General features: G+C 38.4%; 1 protein-coding gene across 1 annotated transcript in view; it reads left to right on the top strand.

Annotated features, from left to right (window-relative positions):
- The window catches only part of grin3ba (glutamate receptor, ionotropic, N-methyl-D-aspartate 3Ba), a 36,404-nt gene extending 14,908 nt beyond the window's left edge, over window positions 1-21,496 (top strand). Inside the window, exons 3-9 of the mRNA XM_056743691.1 lie at window positions 4,650-5,742; window positions 5,888-6,033; window positions 9,386-9,501; window positions 12,408-12,559; window positions 17,135-17,299; window positions 18,067-18,137; window positions 20,391-21,496. Coding sequence (XP_056599669.1) covers window positions 4,650-5,742; window positions 5,888-6,033; window positions 9,386-9,501; window positions 12,408-12,559; window positions 17,135-17,299; window positions 18,067-18,137; window positions 20,391-20,952 — 2,305 coding nt within the window. The 3' untranslated portion in view covers window positions 20,953-21,496. The remainder of the gene's footprint in view (window positions 1-4,649; window positions 5,743-5,887; window positions 6,034-9,385; window positions 9,502-12,407; window positions 12,560-17,134; window positions 17,300-18,066; window positions 18,138-20,390) is intronic.
- Window positions 21,497-23,646: the final 2,150 nt, after the last annotated feature.

Genomic DNA, 23,646 nt, shown 5'->3' with positions numbered 1-23,646 from the left:
ATGCAGTGAGCAGACGTATAATGTCACTAATGGATTACCTATAAAATGAGACTCTATTAAACTGATCTATTGTCATTAGATACCCTTTATAAAGCTTTTGCATGTTTATATTTTTCATGTATATCTCTTAAAATACAGTACTGTGCAAAAGGGTTTTACAAAAATATTTTGAAGATGAAGATTACTATATTTTGCTTAAGTGTGCCCGTATAAATATTAAAATAATTTTTTTAACAATCTTTGACAGTAATATTTAAGTAAAAAACAAAAAATGCACAAGGAGGCCTATAGCAAAATCTATGACCCACACAGAGATATGATCCATCATCAAAAAACTGAGGTTGAGAGCATAAATCATAAGAACTATGGCAACATGTCCAAGATGTCTGGAACAAACTACCTGGAAACTAGAGATCAGATCGCTGTGTGGGGCACACCTTCTGTTGTATAACCCTTTTCATGCATTTTTGTTATAATAGTTAAAGCCGAAGAATAAGTTAAACTTATTTTACCTACGCACACTGCACTGGGGTTTTAAACGATTAATCGCGATTTATGACATCCAGAATATAAGTTTTTGTTAACATAATATATGTCTGTGTACCTTGCCTATTAATTTTGTATTTAGAAACACAAAAAAATACAATAACATGTGTATGTATATATTTAGGAAATATTTAGATGTATTGATTTATGTATAATAATTAGCATTATATATAAACATTTGTATATTTATCTTAAATATGTGCACGTATGTGTACAGTACACAGACATATATATTATGTAAACACAAACTTTTATTATGGATGGGATTAATAGGAACAAATTTGATTTAATTTAACATACGCTTTTATCCAAAGCGACTTACAGTGCACTTATTACAGGGACAATCCCCCTGGAGCAACATGGAGTAAAGTGCCTTGCTCAAGGACACACTGGTGGTGGCTGCTGGGATCGAACCAGCAACCTTTTAATTTACCAGTTCAGTGGTTTAACCCACTAGACCACCATCTCAGACTTACATACTAAACAAATAATTTGATTAGTATGTATGTCCTGTAACATTTTTTCTATGCAGTACATTAAAAACACTGGCTACTACTTATAATTCATTATCATTAATTTGCTAGTTAACTGGGCACATATTGCAGTCATTTATGCTAAATGTGGTCATTGGTGTGGGTAGACAGTAACAGTACAGACATGCTATATAAAGATTATCGTGAGAAAAATGTCTGTATTAGTATTCCAGACACTAGCATTACAGGAATATTCTTTCTTGGCCGCGGCATGCTTGCATATCCAAATGTTACTGATGGAGCCGCTGGAGACTTGCAATTAAATGACTCGAGGACATTTTCAATACGTCTGTACCTCCTTAATCAAATACATATCCCTGTGTGCATTTACATAAACAGTCACGTTAGCTGATACACAATGATGTGTAATTTTAGCAGTACATAAGTCATTCGTGTCACCTTTCTGCACCGCACATTCTATCCTCTTAGCTCACTCACTGACCTCCAGAAAACAGGATGGGACACTTGTGCATTCAGGCAGTCTGCCCGTCTTAAATGCCAGTGTCCGGTCCAGTGTCAGGAGCTCGCAAACCTCCTGTCCACATCCTCTCAGCTTGATGCATTGTTGTCATTTTGCCAGTGGAGGAGTCTGGAAGGGTGTGCGCACATGTCTGTGTAACCTTTGTGCTAGTGTTTTCAGAAAGAGCTTCATTGCCAAGTGTGTTTGCACACACAAGTTTTTTTTTTGTATTTTACAGTGCAGACATCAACAATAGACACATAATAGTAAAGGTAAAGACAAAATATAGTTCACAATAGTTCCTTAGGGAACAATAATGTAAAGGTACAACATTATACTATGCTCTGTATACTTGTAAAGATACAAGAAAAGGGTTAGGGTACCACCCCAGTGAGAAAAAGGTGCGATTTTGAACCTTTTTTCTGGCAGCATAGGATGCTGACTTGACTTCCATAACAAACAATTAAGTGTCTATAGAAATGATATAGATCTATTGAATTCATAGCGATATTAAGAAATGATGCTTGTCTAAATACGTATATGTTTGCAGTCCCCTAGTGCAATCAAAACTCATGTTGTAGATGTGGAGAGTAAAGAAAGTTAAGAAAACTGATTTATTCTTCTTTAATGCTGGTGCAACTAGACAGAAGATGATAACTGAGAGTAGATCTTAACGGTCAAATTATACAGAAAACTGCCCAGCGAGACAATCGAGCAAGGTGGAAAACGAAGAGATTATTAAAGAATTCATCTTGTATAGTTTCCTTCATATCTGGTGATGCTTACTGCATTCATTGTTCTTTGATATGTTGCAATGATGTGAAGCTTTTTTGAGAGTAGGGTGTGTTACTGTAGTCAAATTCAGATTTGACAACAAAAATGGTTTATGCATCTGTACTGTTAAAATGTAGAAGTAAATAATCAATGGGACATGTTTTATCATTGTCGTTACAAAATACAGGGATTGTTTGGTGTATCCTAAATGAGCACAATAAATTGTATTTCTTTTTTCACTCCAGGCAATGATCTGTGCGGAATTAACAGATAATAACTGGTAAACAAATCGAAAAGTTGATCCTGTGCCTGGTTTGACTCGGGATGCAATCAAGCACCAATTCCCAAAAGTCTGAACTCTTATCGCTGCAGGCTAGAAGAAGCCTTGCCAATCTACTTACTTTCACAAATGAGATTTCTTTACGTTAAAGAGAAGAAGAATCGCATCCAGATAGGAGATTATATTTTCACTGTTAAACGATTATTAGCTGAGATAAGTAAACTTTTCATGAAATTATAAAATGTGAGACAGAGAGCCTCTGAGATTTTCCACTGGATGGAATACAGTGATGCAATCTTTAATATTCACCTCGCAGTTTAAAAATCCTCTCAACCCCCATTTCAGGGAATATATTTGCTCTGAGAAATGAGGGTATAGCGCAGAAGCCGAGGAAATAGGTCTAAACTCATTCCTTGTCAAAAACGGGAAAAAAGAAATACCAAAACACATTGGGATTATGGTTCCACAGAGATGCAAATGCATACTGAAGTTTAATAATAGTCAACAACAGCATTCTGTAGCTTTGAGGTAGAAAAAACAACCCGCTGTTGGAGTGGCTTACACAATATCTGCTGTATTTGAATTGCTCTCACATGAAAGCGAATGTTTTCAATGGGTCAATCGTGTGCTATCAGAAGAAATTAATGATCCAGCCAATCAATTTTTCTCTTTTTATTTTCTTTGTTCTGCTCTGTTTTAATGGAAGTGCCGTTATGGTCACATAGAGTGCATATCATTTATAGTCTCATTTAGCCACACATCACTAGCCTCTTACACTAAAGATTTCTCATTTTCCATCTGTGACCCAGACATCACACAATAGCCCTCGGACTACTTACATTCTCACTTGATTTATTGATAAAAATCGATTATCGTACTAATTCATGAATCATATTCGGCCATTAAAGGGTATGCCGTTTGGTAAAAGTGTGCAGAAATCGCATGACCTATGTCCAATAATATGATTTATACGTTGGGTGTTATTCGTGTTTTATTTATTTGTTACACTACAATGAAGGATAGCCAACGTCAATGGTGTGGTAACTTTGAGGTTAAGGACATGGGCTGTCAAAGATGGGATATCGGTTCAAAAGATTTAGTGTAATTCAGCCTCTGCATGGTTTCTCGGTCATAATCCTGCACTTATGTTCTTTTGACATTGAGGATGGATCGTAACTCCGATGTTAAAAGATTGATCCATATTTCCCTTTCCGCAAATTCTGCTCTCTTGTAAAAGTATTTATGCTGAATTTAAGAAACGTTATTTTGCAAAGTATATAATATCTCTCTCTCTTTTTCTCTAGAATATACTTTTATATATGTGACTCTGGATGACAAAACCAGTCTTAAGGGTACATTTTTAGAAATTAAGATTTGTACATCATCTGAAAGCTGAAGAAATAAGCTTTCTATTGATATATGGTTTGTTAGGATAGGACAATATCTGGCGGAACAACAACTGTTTACAAAGCTGGAATCTGAGGGTGCAAAAAAAGCTAAATATTGAGAAAATTGCCTTCGAAGTTGTTAATCTGAGGCACTGTAGAGGCCATACACTCACAAAAATTACGTTTTTTATACATTTACAGTAGGAAATTTATAAAATATCTTCATGGAACATGATCTTTACTTAATATCCTAATGATTTTTTGCATAAAAGGAAAATCGGTAATTTTTACCCATACCTTGTAGTTTTTGCGATTAGTAAAAATGTTCATGTGCTACTTAAGACTGGTTTTGTTGTCCAGGTTCACATATATACGTATATAAGTTTGGGATATGCTGGTTTATAACAAGCAAAATATCCGTGTTAACATTCAACAAAAAGTGATGTAATGCATCTGATTCAACCTACCAACGTTACACCAATGAAAGTTCAGATTTAGTATAATATAAATTAAAAGTTAGGATTTAGTAGTAATATATCCTAAAGGTAATTGCACAGTATCTTTTCCACTTTTTTAGTGTTTTCTTCTGTTATCTCATCACTGTCTGTGCTTTAGCTGGAAGCATATTTATTCTCCTCACAATGCTTGTGCGTTCCTGCTGTGCACAGGTTCTTGTCAAACACTTCCTTCATGGGGCTGACAGGCCCAGTGCGAGTACAGCGCTCTCTCTCCAGGGTTCTTACCTCCCAGCGTTACCACATCTGGAGTCTACAGCGAGACCCTCTAGGCCAGCCCAGTTGGGTGACCGTGGCAAACTGGCAGTCAGGCCAGCTGGAAGTGGAGGAACAGGGGCTGTGGCCAGGCGCGACCCAGCGTCAACGGGAAATGGGCCCAGGGATCAGGCTAGGCGGCCGTTGGCAAGCGGGCCTCCCAGTGGCAGGGAGCAGATTGCGAGTGGTGACCTTGGTTGAGCATCCGTTCGTATTCACACGGGAGGTGGATGATGAGGGCCAATGTCCGGCAGGTCAGCTGTGCCTTGACCCTCAAACCAACAGCTCTGAAGTCCTCAACAAGCTGTTTAGAGAGCTGGAGCAGACGAACATCAGTTCACTGCCAACTGACATCCGTAAATGCTGCTATGGGTACTGCATCGATCTGCTGGAGAAGTTAGCTGAGGACATGCACTTTGAATTTGACCTGTACATCGTGGGTGATGGGAAATACGGCGCATGGAAAGGAGGTCAATGGACCGGGCTGGTGGGCGATCTGCTCAGTGGTGTAGCTGATATGGCCGTCGCCAGCTTTAGCATCAACTCGGCTCGAAGCCGAGTGATCGACTTTACGAGTCCCTTCTTCTCCACTAGTCTGGGAATCCTGGTGCGCAGCAAGGACACGGCCGCACCCATCGGTGCCTTCATGTGGCCCCTTCATTGGTCAATGTGGGTGGGCATCTTTGTGTCCCTGCATATTACCGCACTCTTCATTACACTGTACGAGTGGAACAGTCCGTTTGGCATGACGCCGCACGGACGCAACCGCATCAGGGTCTTCTCGTACTCGTCTGCTCTGAACCTCTGCTACGCAATCCTGTTTGGTCGGACTGTTGCCAGTAAAACACCAAAGTGCTGGACAGGACGGTTCCTCATGAATCTTTGGGCCATATTTTGCCTGCTGGTTTTGTCCAGCTACACGGCCAACCTAGCAGCTGTCATGGTCGGGGAGAAGACCTTTGAAGAGGTGTCAGGAATTCACGATGTCAAGGTAAAACTTTGCATTACTGGTTAGTTACACATATAAGTTTATTTCTACTAGTATTACAGTAGAGGTAAAATGCACTGATATGAGAGTATTGGAGTATGTGCTCAAACTTGTTTCACAGAATCAATCCCCTTTCATTCTTTTCAAGCTCCATCACCCGTCTCTAGGGTTTCGCTTTGGCACAGTTCGAGAGAGCAGTGCTGAAGATTATGTGAAGAAGAGCTTCCCTGAGATGTACGAATACATGAGGCGCTTCAACAAGCCCACCACTCCGGATGGAGTTTCTACACTGAAGTAAGTGTTTAGACCCAGGAGAGAAAGCAATGCGATAACAGTCACTCGATATATCAGGTACCGATGGTGGAAAGTCCAATGTGCTGAAGGTAACTGCTAGATGTAGTACAATGATTAGGAAGGCCTGAGTGGCTTTCCTTCCTTGCAGTAAATACATTTGCGGTACAGTGTTTTCAGGGTATATGTTTTGAAGAAGATAAAATCAAATGAACTTGAGCAGGTGAGTCACCACACAGAAGATAAATTGTACTTCTATGGACTACGGTAGAACTACTTTTTTGGTGTTTTAGAAATGTTTGCATGCAAAAAAGGTGCCTGCTTTTCTTTCTTTCGAACAGAAAACAGAGTAACAACAAAAATGATGCTGTTGTTTTTGCTAATATTTCATTGAAATGAACTAGAACGGTTCTATTAACTGTTCAATTTAAATAAGCCAACTCTTCGCTAGCTTAGGGATTGTTATTTATGCGAGACAACAAAAGCCCTTTTAAAGATTTATATGAACACAATCAGTAATTTCCTTATTGCTGGTTGACTAACCGTTCAGTAAGTTTAATATTGGTTCTTTTTGGTAGTTATAATTATTTATTTATTGATCACAAGGAAGAAAAATCACAGATGTTCTGTCATATCTGAGTTATGTCTCATAGACAATTAAAGTTATAAACGGAGACAGACATATCTCCTGAAAGAAAGACCAGAAATCTCACACATTTGCATTTAGCAGACACTTTTATCTAAGCGGCTTACAGAGAGTTCAGGGAGTAATAAACGATATGTCATACAGAAGCAATAACACAATAGGTGCTAATAAAACGTTACAAAAGCTAGACCACTTCCTGTTGAGAGAAAGAGAGAGGTTTTTTTTCTCATTTGCATGTCAAGTATTCACAGAAGAGATAGGTTTTAAGTAGGTTTTTGAATGTTATGAGATTTGAACGGACCGAGTTAGGAAGAATGTTCCACCAGGAAGGAGTTGTGTAGGAGAATTAGCGGGAAAGCGATTTTCTGCCCTTATGTTTATTTCAGCTAATACATTTTTCAAAATCAAAGTTGTAACTGTTAACATTAGTTAAACAATGAACTAACATGAACAACTGGATCGCCATAAACAAAGATTATCAAATGCTGAAAAACGATATTGCTTCTTAGTTCATGTTAAAAGGACAGATCACCCAAAAATGAAACTTCTGTCATCATTTACTCACCCTCAAGTTGTTTCAAACCTGATTAAATTTCATTTTTCTGCCTGAACATAAAAAAGATTTATGGTTATTATTATTTTAAAAAATAGGAAGAGGAAGGTAGTAGGAAGAAGTCGACTATGGTAGTCAATGGTGCCCCTGAACTGTGCAGCTTCCCACATTCTTTAAAATATCTTCTTTTGTGCTCATCAGAACAAAGAAACTCATACAGGATGGAAATAACTTGAGAGTGACTTAATGATGACAGAATTTTTATTTTTGGGTGACCTATTCCTTTAACTAATGCCTTTACCAATACATGTACAACCTTATTGTAAAGTGTTACTGTTGATACTTATATAAACAAAACTCCTGGGCTATAGAAGGGCAACCTCTGAGCAATACAATTCTTTTAGGCCAATTCACAGACCATTTAAAATCCTTAACAGTCACCAAAGAGCCACTATGATAAGATATGGCGATCTCAGAGACTGCAACATTACACAGTAATTGCACAGAGCTTCTGAAGAACTGCTTCATACAGCCAGACAACAAACAGCCCAGATACTGTAAGCTCACAATCTTGATCAAAATTAATGGGTCACAGAAACGTTTAAAATAAGAGGGCAACATGTCAGTTCTTACAACCTCAAGAGCTGTTGACACTTCTGCAGAATTAATGTGGATCTCAGAACGGAGCACAGTTACGATCATTCTTCTTTCAAGAGGCATTATGCACTCCAGCTATCTCACTCTTCATAAACAAACAGAGTATAGAGCGAGTCGACAGCAACAAGTGTCTGCTTTTCAGGCTTTAGCTCTGTTGTCTCAGCTTCCATTTATCCCTGAAAGAAAGACTGCGGCAGACTCCAGGCTAAGAAGCAAGCAATGCAAACGCTCTCAAGTCAAATCCTCTAAACTTGCTGAATGGGGCCAAAGGTCTCTTCAAAGATGATAGATTTCTCCCGGGCAAGCAAACGCTCACATGCACACACACTGTGGATTCAAGCTCTCACACTGTGCAGGATTTGTCTTTGTACCTTGTTTCTTTTATGAATGATGCAGGTTTTTCTCACAGATCAAAATTTCTCGTGCTCTATTCACATGAGACACTTTACCCAGTCAGCATTTTTAGAGGCGAGATCGCAGCGAAAGTTCTGAATCCTTGGGGGCAGGCTTTTTTAAACAAGCATCCGGACGGATTTCTCTCTCAAAACTATGTTGCGGAAGAGACTTGTTTTATCCCATGACATTTTCTCTAACTCTGCACTTTATTGTTAAGTCACACCTGAGGTTAAATAAGGTCAGCAGATGAGCAAGCGTTACTATTAAAGGCATAGTTCACTCCAAAATGAACAAAACCCTAATGACTTTTTTCTTTGGAAAATAAATAAAAGAATTGTTAAAGAATACTCTCTTTTTTTAATGCATTTTCAGTGAAGGATGGCTAAAACTTTAAAATCTGCGAATTAGAGATGCATTTCTCCACCGATACGGGATATCTGCCGATACCGATTCTGAAGATTAAATTGATATTTCTTAACTTTCTGAATGTAATTAATTTATATAATGACTATTAATATTGAACATCAAACTGGTGGTGTTTCTTAATATTTTCTATATACAGGGCATATCGTCCCTGATCATCCGCTGCTGTTAAACTATCGAGAGCCGATAGTTTGAAAATAGCTTTTATAGATCGATAACGATTGTTTGCCGATAGGCTATATCGGTGCATCTCTAGTTAAAATGATACAGATAAAATAACACATATACACCTCTTTCAAGCTTCGAAGCCACAAGATTTGCATAATTTAAGTCATTCTTTATAGTCTATGGTGTTTTTTAAAGCTTGAAAGCTCCGATGCCCATTTGAAACTGCATTTTTACTTTCTTTTGTACGAGATTGGAACATAAGGCTGAGTAATTGATAAACATGTGCTTGAAAAAAGAGGGACGGCATTATGAAACATATTTGTCAATTATTATTTCCTTTTAGATGTAATCCAGGCTGGGCGTTCCAGTCCTTTCAGCCAACGTTGTTATTACTTTCTATTGTGTTTTTCGGTCAACCTACTCGTTCTATTAAAACAGTTGTAATTAGCATAAGCTTGAATGGAGACGGTCCGTATTGTTTCTCACTGACTATTTTATTCTGTGTGTTGAAGGACAGATCCTCCTCAGCTAGATGCTTTCATCATGGACAAAGCTCTGCTAGACTATGAGGTTTCTATAGATGCAGACTGCAAACTCCTGACTGTAGGCAAACCATTTGCTATTGAAGGTAAGGTCCTCTCGCAACCGTGTGTCCATTAAGAGTCTAGCATCTTTGACCATGCCACATTGCTTTACATTGACTTACAAAAACCCTCGTTCACTTCTGCACATACAGATAAAAATTCCAACCCACATTTAGACCCAGCAATGAATTCACCTTAAGGCTGTTGTAATTACCCTCCAAGTCGAAGGATGCCAAGTTCGACACATGTCATTTCATAAAGCAAAGCTATTACGGTGTGTAGATGGGTTTCATGGCAGTCGCCCAACTGTGACATACCTCCCGTATTGCTGTGCGTGCATAGGAATTTTTCCCGCTGTCTTGCAAGTCAGTTATTACACTGAGTTTTGATTAGATGGTCGATCAAAGCGAGCGGTCACAATCACGTCCGCTGGCCCTAAATGGACAGCTCTGTCAAGGTTTGCAAAGCACGTAAACAGTGTGCTGCATAATCAGGGAATGCAGACATAAAGCAAGAGTTCAATTCACGGGGTTTACAACTAAATGCCCCTCTAAACGTTATGGTAATGTGTCCTTACATGGAGAGAACTCAATTTAGAAGAGTCCTTTACGTCTGAATGGGCTTTGTCCTTTAAAGTCTTTGTCGTATTTGCAATGATTTATGAAGGTCGACAGGTCACTGGACTGTTGAATGTAGACATTCCTGCTGTTGAATGCTCTGATATTATTGGTGGGCGCATACATGCATTATTATAATTGTTTTAGAAATGGCCTAATCCAGAGAAGTTTGCAAAATCCCTGTTTGTTTCGTAAAGAAGATGATCGTGTCATATCCGTGTTAGCCTTGGTTTTCTTTTGTGAGTCAGGTTTATATCCATCGGCATTGGAGCTGAAGACTAAAACCCATTCTACACTCCACAGTGGCATGAATAAGCGCTTTTGTTAACGTTTTGCGAGTAAAAATTACATGCTGTACCTTATATCATGCTGTAAATATGTATCTAATCTGAATGGGATATTTTGCAAATAAAAAGACGTCATTCTGTTTTGACAACAAATCCATATTTCGCTGACAAAAATTCTGTTGTGTGAAGGCGTTTTTTTGTTTATAGTATATAGTCGAGTTATACGTCGCATTGTGAACAACACACATTATGAATCAAATTAACAGATTATATGAGTTTATGACAACACTGTTAGGTCACTGGACACACCCACTTAATATCATAAAGTCACTTTTATTCATGTTTTCACCAAACTCTCAGTGACAATAAAGCGCTTTCGTTCGCTCTATTCTTTCAATCCGCTATTAGTGTGAACACTTTTTAACACAACCAAAAAAACACGACTGTTGCGACTGCCGAAATCAAATCCAGTTTTCCACCAACATGGCAGTGCTCCCTGTCAAATGAGTTCAAAAGCGCACATTTTGCTTGTTGTCGTTGGCGAACAAAATGCAGTGGCGCAACTCTGTAGGAGAGCACAGAAGTTTATCAAGATGCAAGGCCTGTTGTGCTATGTGCTGCAAGGAGGAGAGGGATTGCTTGGCAGGAGTGATCTGTGCGTTTGCTGTTAGGCAAGGCCTTTGATGAAATTTGTGGATGTCAGAGCATGCTCGTATCTCTCCGACTGCCCAGCTTCAGAACCGGCACTATGACAGACGTGCTGTTTTGCGGTGCATCGGCACAGAGCACCAAAGATTCATGCTTGTTCTTTCCAAGGCTCTCTGACATATCAATAATGGAGGTATCACTGCTATCAATACACACGGTTGAATGTTGAAACGCTCTTAAACAAATCCTTGTGGTCTTCATTTGGCTTGCCAAGCTTTACATCAGCTGGTGCTTTTCAAAACTGAAGAAGCACAGATGTCACTCATCAATGGGAAAGTGTGCTGTCTGGTAACACGGTACAGGCTGATGCTAGCAATGCCAAGGACATGGGTGAATGTACAGATAAATATCTTGAATGCATTAACAGATGTTTTGGTTAAAAGCAAATTCATTAATGTAAATGTCTACACAGTGAAAGGTTTAATGAAAAATTATTGATCATCAATTTATTTTTACAATATTAAACAATAGCAATAGACAGAATTATGTCAAAATTTAACTGTATCTCATTACGATAGTTGGTGTTCTCATCTCAGATAAAGTCATTCATGTTGGTTGCAAAGTCCCACCTCCGTTATACATGCAAAGCCAGGCATCTGGGCAGTACTCCGAATTACAAAAGTAGAGTCTGTAATTTCATGAACATCGATCTTTGCTCTATTAAAATCAATGGTAGCAGTATCTGCCATAGACTACTTTAGTGCGGATTTACATTTTACGCTGTTTGTCTGAGCAGTCTGGCATGTATATTCATTTCGATTCAAGAATAGTCATGTATTCATTTAGCATAACAGTGCATTATGATATTTTTCACTAAAATACTTTAATTCTTCACAAATAGTTTATAGAATAGTAGTTAACATAAACCGTACATGTGTCCCATGGTGTGACATATAGATAAAACATTTTTTTTTTTTTATATATATATTTTTTTTTAAATGATCAAAAGCCATATTTTTATTGTGCTTCCCAATCAAACTGTAGTTTGTTGTTTTGATTATGTAATAATACTCCTAAGAAAGAGTAGCTAAACACAATAAAAACACATTATTTTGAAAATCTTTCAAAACTTTATCTGTTTTTGCAAATAAACTCTTCAAATGTAACTCATGTGAAATAATATAATATTAACATATGTTATCAAAATATTTGCTGTCACACCCTAGGACACTTGTCCGTTATTTTGTCAACTACCCATGACATTTTCTAAGCAGCCTGTGCCTCCCAGTCTTAAAGCAATCGGCAAGTCTTAAAGCTTCACACATCCTGCTTTGTATGCCAGTCAAGTGCCTTTTAGACTTAAAGCTGACTGACCTCACTTTCCCTTCGTGTATTCAGGCTACGGGATCGGGCTGCCCCAGAACTCTCCCCTCACAAGGAACGTGTCCGAATACGTCAGCCGCTACAAATCCGACGGCTGCATGGACATGCTACACGACAAATGGTACAAAGTGGTTCCCTGTGGAAAGAGGGTTTTTGCAGTGACAGAGGTGAGCCAACAAAGGGAACAGTGTGTCTGTGAGTATGTTTGCATGCTTTGAGCAAGAGCCCTCTGCCCTTGACCAAATCTTCCTTACTGTCAGACGGGTTCTTTTCCATCTGAGAAATTCTTTTGTTAGGAAAAACTGTCTCCTGCAGTTTAATAGCCATTCTGTCAGAGGGATGCTGTGTCTCCACAATCCATTTTCATTCCGGCGGGCTCTGTGTCAGCCGCACCGCCCCACACACCTGAGGTTTTGAGTTGCAGTCGCTAAGACTCCATCAATGGACCGTCACTCAATAACCTCAGAGGGGCAGTAACACTCCTGTAAGACATTGTCTTGGACAGTCTGGCTTCATTACCTAGCTGTTGTTATGAATGGGAGACTTCATGAGTAGAAGCAATGACATTTGTTTTCGGCCTCTGTGCCAGCTGGAACTCATCTCAGGGTCTTAACTCTCTCACTCTCTCTCTCTCTCGCTTTCTCCCCCTCCATCTCTCTCTCTCTCTCCTCCCCTCTCTGCTCTGGAGCCAAGCTGTCCTGTCACTACAGACACCATGCTGTAAAACCACTACTTTGCTATGCAATAAATCCTGCAAACTAGCAGCCAGAATCGACTGTGAAGTCCCCCAGTCGGTTGTCCTCTTTGAATGAATGTTCATTCCCGTTTATTCCGGAGCTGTTTATAGAAGCAGCAGCTTCAAATACAAACAGCAGCAGTTTATCTTCCCTGTGTTATTCTGTCTTAATTAAATTAGTCTGATATTTTTTTCAAAGAGCTTCTTGGTTCACAGCCAGGCATATAGATATGGAGAAGGGAGAGATGGGAAATTTAAAGCAACATTAAGCAGTGCATCTGGCATGCTCTCAAAAGAAATGGAAAAAACAGAAATAAACAAAATGCCAGCGTTTGTGTCGAGAAAAAATACTTAGTAGTTCAGTGCTATGGCACAACTATGTTATTGTGCCAACAGAGTCTATGAAGTCAAGTTTAAATATATTTTTTTTTCACTTTGAAACATTAGCATTATTATAGTCACGACAGACACGTTCATTAATAATTGCGCACGAGTGTTCCTACTAATGTGTGCGGAAAAGGTTTTCAGGCAAAATGTGGATGTATAAGTACATACGTGGACACATAAATGGGAGCCTTGTTTTAATGTCTATAAATCAGGATGCTTGTAATTCGTAATTAGCATAAAACACGCCCACACAATCTCCATATAAGGGCTTTCTGTCACTCAGTCACCCATTTATCACTCTATACAACACCTTCTTGCAACCAGTAAAGACCTTTTATATACTGTAAACTCTGTATATGTGATTGACTGTTTCCTCATGCTATAATATTTACATTCATTCATTTACAAGGCACTTTTAATCTAAATGACTAACAAAAGGGCAATTCCATGCAAATTTCAATTTTAATATGAAAAAAATCAAGCTAATACCAAAGGATTTCACCATATGATAGGTCAGATGTCAATATTTGGTGGTTTAAATACCCATCTGAAGTATCTTTTGGTCCCTGTAAAATTGAAAAAGAAAATGCAATTAGTGATTTGACATTTTCACAAAGGTCTTGAGGCAAGACTGCAAATATGAAAATGAAAAGGCAAATGCGCAAAAAGGAATTGCAAAAACATTTTTAACAAGGTTTTTATTAATGGTCACGCAATAATACTGACACAATTTAAATTAAAATGTGAAGTTTTATTTTCGTTCTCATTTTCAAAGTCATGCAAATTACATGTTAATCAGTGGGTGTGGATGAGCATTACTGGGAACACCCACAAAAACGTAATATCCGTTTATGCCGTGGGGGAAACAAACCATTCGAAGGAACGTGTGTAGACCTTGTTTGGCACTTGGTCTTAGTTCTTGGAAAATGATTACGACTGAAAATTGCTTGGTGCAATACCGAAAAGTTACTGTGTGGTGTTCTGCATCTGTGATAAGTGAACAGACGTCTGAACAGACAAACAAACTAAATAATTGGAGAGCCCTGGGCCAGGCTGGATAAAGCACCTTAAGTGTAATTTTCCCTTAAGGATGGCCTTAAATATGCCTTAAGTTTTACTTATTCTGCTATTGTCTTTGGTAAAGGGAAATCACTCCTTAAGTGTCACCATGAAGGGAAAAACTTAAGTTTGACCCGTTGGGCTGCGCTTATACTGTACATGTACCGTAATGATGAAAGCTCGGGTTCTGATGGTAAAGTACAGTATGAGCGCAGGCCAGCGGGGGAGTGGGGACAATCACGCTTTCATTTTATTTTTCATTTTAGCACATATTGTACGCGCAGTTATGATTAATGAAATTGTCAATCTGGTTTTCATTTTCCTCATTTCATTTATTTATTTGAATTTGGCGGGATTTACCTTCCGTATACCAACTGCCCATATTCCTCAGTTATTTAATTTTGAATTTTCATGCCCATTTCTATTTTATCTCCTAAAATAGACATCTCTTCTCCATTTGTTGTATTATTGCTTCTGGTTTGTACATTTTAATTCAAAGAAATCCTACAAAGTGTCATTTTTTTCTCACATCCATAATGTATGACATTTTCTCCCATTTAAAATAGAGAACTTGTTCATTGACTGATATGTTTTCGTGTCTGAACTATAAACAGGAGTTTAGTCAAATAAAAACAGATGATTCAGTATATTGGTAATGAATACATTTACGGAAAATGTCAGATCCATAATGCAGGAATTGCCCAAATGTACCCTAGACAACAGAACCAGTCTTATGGGTCATTTTTTTACATTTAATATTTTTACATAATCTGAAAACTGAATAAATAAGCTTTCTATTGATGTATGAGTTATAATATGACAATATCTGAGATACAACCGTTTACAACTCTGGAATCTGAGAGTGCAAAAAAATCTAAATATTGAGAAAATTGCCTTTGAAGTTGTTAATCATGGGGCACTGAGGCAGGCCATCCATTTACAAAATAAAGTTTTTATGTATTTAAGGTAGGAAATTTACAAAATATTTGCATGGAACATGATCTTTACTTACTATCCTAATGATTTTTGGCATAAAAGAAAAATCAATAATTTTGACCCTCACAATGTATTTTTGTCTTTTACTAAAAATGTTCCTGTGCTACTTAAGACTGGTTTTGTGATCCAGGGTCACAAATGAGACAGTTTTTTACAGCATAGTGTACAAAGCTGTTTACACGGTAAAGAGGAAAGCTAGGGAAAGCTGCACAATAAGATAGAGATGCATTTTGGTTAAACCCGAGAGCTTGTGGTTTTTCATTTGAGATGTTTCAAAATTTGATCCTAATTTTAGAAAAAAATGATAGATCATGCTTACTGTATGAAAACATTTAGACGCACACACTCCGTGTGCACGGTTAGCTCATCTTCAAAGTGCTCTTCTCAGTAGTGGCGTTTGGATTAGCTATCACACGCTGTACTGCATCCTCATATGGCCTGTAAGGTCAGCCAGAGCTTAGCAGAGAGATGGAGTCGAGTCTGTGCGTGTGCGCATCTGCATTTTGCCACTACAACCCTCTCCAAGAAACTGACATCATGATAAAGAGCTGTAGCAAATCCTCTTACGTGCTGAAAATGAATAGTCACAAGCGAAGGTAGACCGTGACTGCGAGTGATGCAGTGACAGTTGACACGGACGCAGTCTCGTGCTAGATGACCAGAGTTCAGACAGTATCGCAAAGCCCTTTGTCCACTTTGATGTGCTCTATTAGTGTCTTGTTTTCTGCCAGGGAGTGGGGTGCTTTTCCTTTTCAGCAGAACCAAGTGAGCATGACTTTAATTTAATTTAGAACGTGGATATTATATAAAATTGTGATTAGTTCCGGTCAGCAGGAATCCTTCTCCCTACAGATCAAAGCCATTGCAGGGGAATGACGATTTTTTCTGTAAATGTCGGTGCATCCTATGCCCGAGGGGAAAATAACAAAAGGTCAGGCACAAAGAGGAATACCTGGGAAGAGTCACCATTATCATTTCTTTTCATCTGGAAGAGCAGTTGCTGAGGTGCCATATGCAGCCACGCGAGTGTGCCATCAGCCTGATGCCATCTTTGGGCACTCGTATAGCATTTGGGGTTCGTATAGCATTTTGTTGGCCGATCACCTGAGCCGTATATGACATGTGACTTATTTAGTAGCTGCAGGACAGTGACATTTTCACATAGTTTGGAAGAAGGCACATACAAAACTAAAGGAGACAGGCGAAAATAGTAGTTCATTTTTATACAGAGTACGTTTGATTTTTTTTGGAATAGCTGTCAGTGGAGAAAAATCCTTGTCGTCAGTAAAAAGTTGTAGTTATGACGTTTATCAGCAGGAGCCTTAATGGGGTCATGCTAACCAGCAAACCTTGACCATGTGGACAGGGGTCTGCTTATAAACCGCCCCTAGAGGTTTTAACTGGCTGTTCTGAGCACATCCAGAGTGATGTAAAAAACATCACTTGACTGTCAATTCTTATTGATTTCTTTCACATGATAAACTATACTGTGGTGAAGGTGCACACCCCAGTTGTCCTTTATTGACTGAGATCGTGTGGTGTGTTTTTGTCTTTGTGTTCGAAGACGCTGCAGATGGGCATCCAGCATTTTTCGGGGCTGTTTGTGCTGTTATGCGTGGGGGTGGCTGGGGCTTTGCTCACTCTGTTGGGGGAACACGCTTTCTTCAGATTCATCCTGCCTCACCTCCGAAACCAGCAGAGATTTAAATACTGGCTTCACACTAGTCAGGTGAGCTTTTGACACTACATTTTACATCTGATAAACAGGAATGTTGAACCCTTTAAAGGGATAATGTTTAAAAAAATCATGTTACTTGTCTGGTCGGGCAAGTATAATTCTCTCTCACTTGTACATACAAATCATTCTCTTGTCCCAAACAAGCGTTAATGATGACCCCTGCGAAGGTGAGTAAATGAAGACAGAATTTTCACTTTTGGGTGAAGTATCCCTTTAATGCATAAAGGTCATTTCAGGGGACAACTATCAAAAGGCATTTCACATAAAGCACTACAGAGGGGCCAATACTGCACCAATCTATAAACCGTCTCCACTTCAGATGTCCACACAAATATTTGTTTTTCTTTTTTTGCCTTAAGAGCAATAAACTGACAGAGATGATCATAAGTCAATTAACTATTAATTAAGGAGTTAATAGCCTTTAAAAATTTGTACTTTTGTCTATATGAGTTTGACCAGTGCTGTTAAGACTAAGCATGTAAGCATGGTTTTTATGATTAAATTCCTTTTGCTGATGTGACTCTGCACCCTCTAGTGGTTGAATGTTGAAAACACAATAATGTAGAGTATACTGTGTAGTGTGTATGGGTCGGTTCCCATGTTTTGATCCACCACACTGCACATTTCGAATGTCTCTCTTATCTGATACACTCCGTTCATTTGATTTGAGCTGATGATTTTAATAATATCATGTTGTGGGTTGTGTTGTTTTTATGGATTGCTTTGAGTGTGTTTTGGGGCTCTTTTTGTTATTACAGAAAATCCATCGTGCATTAAACATGGGTTGTGAAGATGACAGAAAATCAGAGGCTGAGAGCACTATCAGATGGTAAGCTGGAGTTTATTATCAGATAAATTCCACTCATTTTATTACGACACTTGCAATTCATGTTTTTCTTTAAGTTTATACCTAATGTTTATTTTATTTCAAGGCTCTGACCTGATACTGATAGGTTATTTACAGAATTCTGTGGTTAAATGTTCTATGATGGGCACTAAGTATTAATATTGATTTGTCCCTGGCAACTGGTTTGCCATAAAGCTGTGTTGATGTCTTTTTTAGTGTTCTTTCCTCTCACGATGACAGAAAAATAAATGAATGAAGACAGTTTCATTGGACACCCGAAGTTAGATTTCGGTCTGTGTTTGGTTATAATAAAATAATTTATTTTATTAGTATAAATATTAATCAATAGTATTATTTTATTGTATTGAACTAAAACGACTTAATCGGTTGTTACCGCCCGCCAGCAGCCACATATGAGGCAATTTCAATGCTTACGGATATGTTGCATAGTTGCACAATTTTTTTATTTATTTATTTTAATAGGAGGTTTAAATTTGGACTGGTGTTTTCAATCTTCAGATGTGTTTAAGCACATTTGTAATTGTCTGGATCAATAGATTAACTCACCAACTCGTTTAAATGAAAAGGATATAAGCAAATCATCTTTGATTGATGTTATCCTGACAAATGTACCTCATGTTTTCTCTGCAACTGGAATTTTCTGTAATGATATAAGTGATCACTGTGTAATATCTTGTGTGAGAAATTTTAAGATAAGTTTTCTCCTAGATTTTTAAAGAAGTTCCAGTTTAAACATTTTAATGTCAAAGCATTTTTGCATTATTTGTATAATAGTTATCTACGAGCAATATGATTTATACCTGATGTGGTTTAATGGGATTATTTAAAATCGACCTTTTTATAAATTTGTGATGAACATACGTATTTTAGGTGAGTGGAAAAATGTATGCATGGTTCAATGAACCAATCTCAAAACTAATGCTGTGGATGATCTTATTATATATTATTACGAAATAAATGTACAAAATTATTAAAATCCAATCCAATGGGAGGCTCTTACCAATTTGCTTAGTTACATCCATGTGGTGACTCTTTTTGAACAGGCAATTTATGTATAATAGACTTCAGTCGACTCAGACTCCAGAAGTTTTTTATACTGATAATCAGGGAATTGATCAATTTTAATAAATCTGATTTATTTTCATTCTCCCCTACTTACTCAAGTTCATACATTTTTTATCAGCGTTAGATTGTAAGAAATCGGCTGGGTCAGATCAAATTGACCTAGTCTTTTGAAACATTTCTGCAGATTTTATTGCTGAACCTATTGCGTCGATTTTTAATTTAAGTTTATCAACTAATATTATTCCGGTATCCTGGAAATCGGCTATGGTCATGCCTTTATTAAAAGTAGGGGATTCTTCTGATTTGAATAACTATCGTCCTATCTCCAGACTATTGGTTTTAGAAAAAGTATTTGAATCTTAATTTAATGATCAAATTAAAGATTACTTAGATAATATTTTAAATGATTATCAGTTGGGTTTAAGCCCTGACCACAGAAACCATTACAGCTGCCACACTAGCTACCAATGATTTAATTTCAGCTCAGAATAAAGCCGCACAATACTGTCTCTTATCCAATGACATGACTAAAGCGTTTGACTTAGTGGATCATTCCCTATTGTTACAAAAGCTTTGTGATATAGGATTTAATAATATGGGTCTTGAGTTGGTCTAAAAATGATTTGTTGGATAGAACCCAATGTGTTTCTGTAAATAACTACACATCATCTATGTTAACAGTTAAGAAGGGTGTTCCACAAGGATCTTTATTGGCTCCACTTCTTTTCTCTATTTTTATAAATGAATGAAGCAAGGGAATAGCTTCGGCCAAATTGCATTGCTACGCTGACAACAACACAATTATTTATTCAGCAGCGTCCTTTTTACCTCAAACTATTGAAAATTTACTTATTTACTTATTTATTTAATTGCATTTGTATAATGTTTACAAATTTAAAAGTGTTTAGTTTTATCATTGTGTTTTGAATGTGTGGATTAAGTGTTATTTGTGTTTAAAAAACACCTGATAAAGAAACTGGAAAACAAAGGGAAATCAATATCGGTCGAGAGCCGTGTGGATAATGTTGCGTTTGCTGCCATAATGGCGTATTGAAGAAGCTCTGTGTTTCCATTGATTGTGAAGTGTGTTAGTGCTGTGCAGTTACCCTTTGTCTTGTAAGACTGATTGGTGCTTTGTCTTCCTCTCAGTTCCACCTTGTGCCTGTCAGAGAACTGTAACCTACACCGCCTGCCATCAGCCGCCCCCACCTCCTCGTCCCCTCAGCCTTCGACCTCCTCCGCTTCCACTTCCTCTTCCACAACCAAATGGAACAATCAGAGCGCAAAGGCCGGACGAGAGGCCAAAGACCATAACAAACGTGTCCACTTCAACCTGGAGACGCTCAACAGCTACCAACTCCAAGCCGCGCCCCCCGGTCCCGAGAGGAGCCGTAGAGGGCTGGTGGGTAGTCCGCCAACCCAGTTGTGTTCCAACGGTGGCCCCAATCTCAGTCTCAGCCTGGTGCTCTCACCTCCGGCCTGCCCGGGAGGCTCGTCGCCGTGGGAAGAAGAACTGAGGGAGCTGCAGGGGAGGATCGAGGAGTTTCGCGGAGAGTTGAGAGCTGCCCTGGCCAGGAGAGCCGAGCTACAGCGAAACCTGGTCAGACAAAGGCTCAGCCAGTCCAAAACAGTCTCATCCTCTAATCCTGCCGAGACGTCGGCCCCTTCCAACACCAACACCCTGACCAAAGACATCAACAGAGGCAGGTGATGTATGTGACGGGAGCGAATATAGGGGACGTTCTCTCATCTGTGGATTCATCCAGCCCTATATTCTGTTTTCTCCTTTCACATTGACTGCTGAGGTGTTAGAGATGGATTAAACATTATATGATGGAGATTCGGTTTGTAATCCTGCAGTCCGGCTGATTTCCAGCTCAAGAGAGAAAGCATTTATCTGTGTATTGTGTGTCTGTGAATGTGTGCGTGTGTGTTATAAGCTGGAGAGCAGTTGACAGGGAACAGACTCTTAAATACAACATTCACTACTTGCCAAGGTAAGTATCTGCAGCTACAGTGGTTCTGTATGAAATAGCTTCTTTTTTTGTAAATAATTCAATGGGATTACTTAGTGGGATAAACACCGATGGACCAAATATTGTTTTGCTGGAGTGTACTTTTTTCACACTATACTGTATGAATAGACATGATATATGTTTATGTGTTTTAATGGTGATAAAGTATGATTCTGTAGGAGATGTGTGACTTTCAGATGGTCCATTTACCCTGAATAATCTAATTGTTAAAAAGTCTGACTGGTCGATAAATGCATTTACTACTATTAATAAATCATTTTTTTGGAAAAAGTTTTGCTGATAAAGCCTAAATATTTTTGTGCTTGTTAACTGAGTGATCTGTTTAGCGTCAGTCATTTTTGCCAAATATGTGACTTTAGCCTTGATTCAGTAAGTGTTCAAAATCAACAATTCTTGCACTGTATGCCCTCTTAAAAATGCTAGGTTGTTTCAGACAATGGTTGGGTCGATATGGACAAACAAAACCATCATAAAAACAGTATGGACCAAATTGTACTGTTGGTTTAAATTAACCTGGAAAACTTTTTTCTTTGACCCAACCTTCGGTTGAAACAACTCAGCATTTTTTAGAGTGTATACTTGAAAGAAATCCTGGATTATTTTAAACCCATGGTTGTGTCAAAAAGGGACAAACCCAAACGTTTTAAATAAATCTATGTTTTGGCTTGTTTAGCCCAAAATGCTGGGTTATTTCAACCCATGGTTGGGTCGTATATGGACATTTTCTGGGCACAGTATTTTGGATTCACCGCTAGAAGTCGCATTTTCAAAACCACTACACAGGCATAGCTTGATGATGCTTTTTAACCCGCCACTTTGGTCCCTTTTTAGGTTAAAATAGGTTTACATTCCTGATGAATGAAATGTTGGCTGTAGCAGCAAGCTGTTTCAAGATAACCGTGTTCAATTTCAGACTTCAAAGAAAGTTTTAGAGAGGGATGCGTCTGAGGGAGGCTGTCAGGAGGCTGAGGATGAGAATGTCAGACTGATAGACGATCTCCATCTTCCACCGGGAGACTGATGAACAATGGCCTCATTATGTTGAGTTGTTTTTCTTTTAGAGAGAGATCATGCTTGGCTGCCCATTAAGTGTTCGACAAAATAGTCAGTGTGAAGATTTGCCCTCTCCGAGGTTTACTGGCCTTGCTTTCTTCAAGCCTGTTTGTGTTGCCGGGTTCTTTGTTTGAATATAAATGGTCTCTTAAGTAAATTATCCCTTGCTTGAAGGCGAGACAAAATAACATTCTGTAAGTCTAGAGAGAAAAAGGTACTTTAGTCGGTATAATATGGATTCTCTTTCACAGTAAAGCAGGAAGGAACTTTTTTTATACACCCTTCAAACTTTCTTCTTTTGTTTTCAACAGAACAAAAATGATAAAATAATGATAAAGTAATTTTTCCTACTATGGTAGTCAATGGGGGCAAAATATGTCTGGTTATGGGCATTCTTCCAAATATCTTTCTCCGTGTTCAACCAAACAAAGAAATTAATACAGATCTGGAACAACTCAAAGATGGGTAAATGATGACAGAATTGATGGCTGAAGTATCCCTTCTTGAGTAGGCCTTAGTGATGATGTGCTTTCAATCTGGTCCTGTGTCCCCAGCTGAAGAAAAATGTCTGCTAATTGCAAATGCACATAAAGCAAATGCATTTGTTTTTCACCACAAATAACAACATTGATCAGTGGCTAATCCTAAAGCACGGTCTATCAAAAGCAGGGCATGAATCACGTACCATTGTTATCCCTTAATCATTTATCTTCATTCGCATCATCCTTACCATCATATCATAGCCTCTAGCTGAAATGCAACCCTGCTGCCACAGTTTACACAAATGGCATGAGCCAGAGCGGCCATATGTCACTGTTATTACAGCTCCATACCACACACAGCCTTACACTGCTAAACCTGTCCATTATTAGCAACTGACGTAGAAGCTCAGTAGGCTACCATCCTTTACAGAAATGGTAACTACTCTTAAATTGGTTGCTGTAGGAACCTGTATGGTTTGTGATTTTGATCTGACATCGGATACAAATTGGACATTTAAAAAGTGTGATATACGGTATGTTTTCTCATACTGTATATCTATTTACCCTAAGGGTGCCAGCATTTGCAAATATGTTGCTTAGCTGGGGATGGAATGATTGCCTAAACTATGAGATTTGATCATCTTTACAGCAGTTTCTATTTTAGTGTTTCCAACAGTGTACTACTGGCTCACTTCTGCATGTCAGGAAGTTTTGAAAAAATTAAGTTATGTGGTTTAGTCATAAATAATCAAAGTGAGCCGATACATCAAAGAAACAACTTTTTTTAACCAGGAGCAAAACTAACTTATCCTCCCCTTTAAAGCTTAAAGCACC

This window comes from Triplophysa dalaica, chromosome 3 (genome assembly GCF_015846415.1).
Source record: "Triplophysa dalaica isolate WHDGS20190420 chromosome 3, ASM1584641v1, whole genome shotgun sequence".
Taxonomy (NCBI): domain Eukaryota; kingdom Metazoa; phylum Chordata; class Actinopteri; order Cypriniformes; family Nemacheilidae; genus Triplophysa; species Triplophysa dalaica.
This window is presented reverse-complemented; position numbering and strand designations above follow the sequence as displayed.